Below are 2862 nucleotides of genomic sequence, written 5' to 3'. Positions count from 1 at the left end.
TGTGGAAATTAAAACAAATCATCTTAGCTTGACCTAAACGCCTTTGTTAAAACATAGAAAAATGCACCACAAAATACAGTGGAACCCCGACTTATGAATACCCCGTTTCACGAAAAATTCAAGTTACAAAGGCACTGAACGGCAATATTTCAGCCAGTGTTAAGGCAAAATGCCCGTGTAACGAAATCCGCTGGCTCTGATTGGCTGAGCCTACAATGCCCACAATGCCTTCCGAATCATGTGACAACCCCTTGGCTTCCGTACTTGCGCTTCGCTGTTCCACTTGAACGACGTATTGTTGTTCTAGTTAGCAATTAGCCTATAGGGCTTTGGAGCGTGATGTCACGGGGGTGGGCGTGGAAAGGATTTTGGCCTGATCCGCCATTTTCGGGGTCTAAGCGCAAGCGGCGGGCGAAGGAGCAAAAGCACAAAAGCACAACCATGGTTCGTACTTGCTGTGTGATCGGCTGCAATGTTCGATCTTACGATCGGCACGGGAATAAGCTTGGGTTGTCTTTTTATGCTTTCCCAACCTGGAAGCAATTTCAAGGAGCTCGTGTATCGGATGTTTCCAAACGAAGGTGTCGAGCCTGGATAGCAGCCGTGAGACGAGCTGATATCAAGTTCTGTTCCATCTCCCGGTATCACGTGGTGTGCTCCAGACATTTTCATTCCGGTAAGTGCTAAATATGTTCATATCACACTTTATAGCTGAATAATATTATCGTTGGTGGTCTCGGAAGTTATAGAAAATGCGATCAAACATCGAATGGAGTGACTTTGCAGACATATGTGCTATGTGAAGATTCGCTAATTCTTTTGCACAACTGTAGGGAAGCCTGCCTATGAAATGGATCAAACAAATCCAGACTGGGTACCAACGCTACACATGGGGCACTCCGAAATCCGAACATCACATGCAGACCGTCACAGGAGGCGAACACAACGGGAACAAAAGAAAGCACTAGTAGGAGGTAAACAACAACCGCACCCCCCACCACAATCTCTTATTTTAAAAGTTGATCTTAGTGTCCGTCAATCAACACATACATTTTTGAGTATTCATACGGCCTTAATGTATAAACCACTTAAAAATTTCCTTGTGTATTTGCACTCTTTGTATTGGACAGGCTTTCACAATGGAGCAGCAAAGTGTGAAGGTGAAGCCTCAGCAGAAGTTACCACAGAAGAGCAGCCAGAGATGGACACCACAGAAGAGCAACACCATAACAACCCTGTGATTTTGGCTGAGGGACAGATTTGTGATGGACACGTAGAAGCAGAGGTAACGGGTGCAGATGCAGAAAACGCTGATCTCAGAGACAGACAGACAGAAGAGCAAAGACCGACAAATGATTGTGTACGCTGTGTACAGAGCAGAGCAGAAATAAACCGGCTGCTGGAGGAGAACAGAAAGCTTAAATCACAGTTGGACAAGACAGAGCTGAATGAGAACTTTTTACAGGGTGACACGGAAAAAGTGAAATATTACACTGGTCTTACTTGTTTTGCTATTTTTATGTCTGTGCTAGACAATGTAAAAGCTTTCCTACCAGCATCAAAGAAACTGTCGCATTTCCAAATGCTTTTACTCACACTTATGCGACTTAGACTTGATCTTCCTGTCCAGCATCTTAGTTATCTATTCAATGTCTCCCACAAAACTCTTTCTTCTGTCTTTGCTGATACAATTGACGTTTTGTATGCCCGCTTAGGAATACTTGTACACTGGCCAGAGAGGCACTGTTTGCAAGCAACAATGCCTCCACAATTTATGGAAACTTTTGGAAATCGGGTAGCCATCATTGTTGACTGTTTTGAAATTCGTACAGAACGACCATCTAATTTAAAGGCTCATGCTCAAACGTACTCGCACTACAAGGGTACACACACCATGAAATACCTGATCGGGATTACTCCCCAAGGTGCAATTTCATTCATTTCTAAGGGGTGGGGGGGCTGTGCATCAGATAAACACATCACAGAGCAATGTGGCATACTCAACAAGCTGTTACCAGGGGATGTAGTTTTGGCTGACAGAGGCTTTGACATCAGAGATGCGGTGGGAATGATGTGTGCGGAGGTTAAGATCCCAGCATTTACAAGGGGCTTCTGTCAACTAGATGCCAAGGACATTGAAAATACACGAGCCATTGCACACCTAAGAATCCATGTCGAGCAAGTAATTGGCAGTTTGCGCAATAAGTTCAAAATGCTACATACCACCATGCCAATCCGTTCTCTTCTTCCATGTGAGGGTGAAGACGTTACCTTTCTTGATAAAATTGTGCGGGTGTGTTGTGTTTTGGTTAACATGTGCCCCAGTGTGGTAGTGAAGCCAGACACACATGAGACTTGTTCTTGTTAATTAATGATTGTGAAAACTTTGAGTATGTCTCTGAAGAAATACTACTAGGAAAACCTTTTTGTTTTTGTGTAATTGTATGAACACACTGACATCACATTATGTAACCATTTCTGTATCTGTATACTATAATTGACTGTTTATCATAGCTTTAAACTCTGTGTTTCACTAAAATAACATTATAATAAAAGCCAGGTAACGACAAAGATCTGCATTTGACGCTTTATTTTACACTTAGACAATTGTTACATGGTAAGTGCTGCAGTGTTGAAATCAAGTTCTACATATTTCAATGCACTTCTGACATAAAAACTACACACCAGAAAGAAAAACTTTGTGACCACTCAGGGCTGCATTTCGCATAGAGAAATGTTTTCCTACTAGTTCTGGAAGGCACACCTTCTGAAAGAACTCCTGAGCTTTCTTTAAATGCGATTCCCAGAAGTGCACATCTGGGAAGACGCGTACAACTGCCATTGTCTTTTTGTGTCCAAACC

General features: G+C 42.8%; 1 protein-coding gene across 2 annotated transcripts; it reads left to right on the top strand.

Moving 5' to 3' along the window:
- The first annotated feature begins 411 nt into the window (after nt 1-411).
- On the top strand, nt 412-2556 carry LOC120438542. 2 transcript variants are annotated; one of them, XM_039608925.1, is made up of 4 exons: nt 417-444; nt 541-676; nt 834-974; nt 1131-2556. In XM_039608925.1, exons 1-4 carry the CDS (start codon nt 442-444, stop codon nt 2366-2368), a joined length of 1518 nt encoding a protein of 505 aa, XP_039464859.1. In that variant the 5' UTR covers nt 417-441; the 3' UTR covers nt 2369-2556. The 2 variants fall into 2 exon arrangements, with proteins under 2 accessions (XP_039464858.1, XP_039464859.1); XM_039608924.1 differs by having other exon boundaries at nt 412-676.
- Nucleotides 2557-2862: the final 306 nt, after the last annotated feature.

This window comes from Oreochromis aureus, linkage group 3 (assembly GCF_013358895.1).
Source record: "Oreochromis aureus strain Israel breed Guangdong linkage group 3, ZZ_aureus, whole genome shotgun sequence".
NCBI lineage: Eukaryota > Metazoa > Chordata > Actinopteri > Cichliformes > Cichlidae > Oreochromis > Oreochromis aureus.
This window is presented reverse-complemented; position numbering and strand designations above follow the sequence as displayed.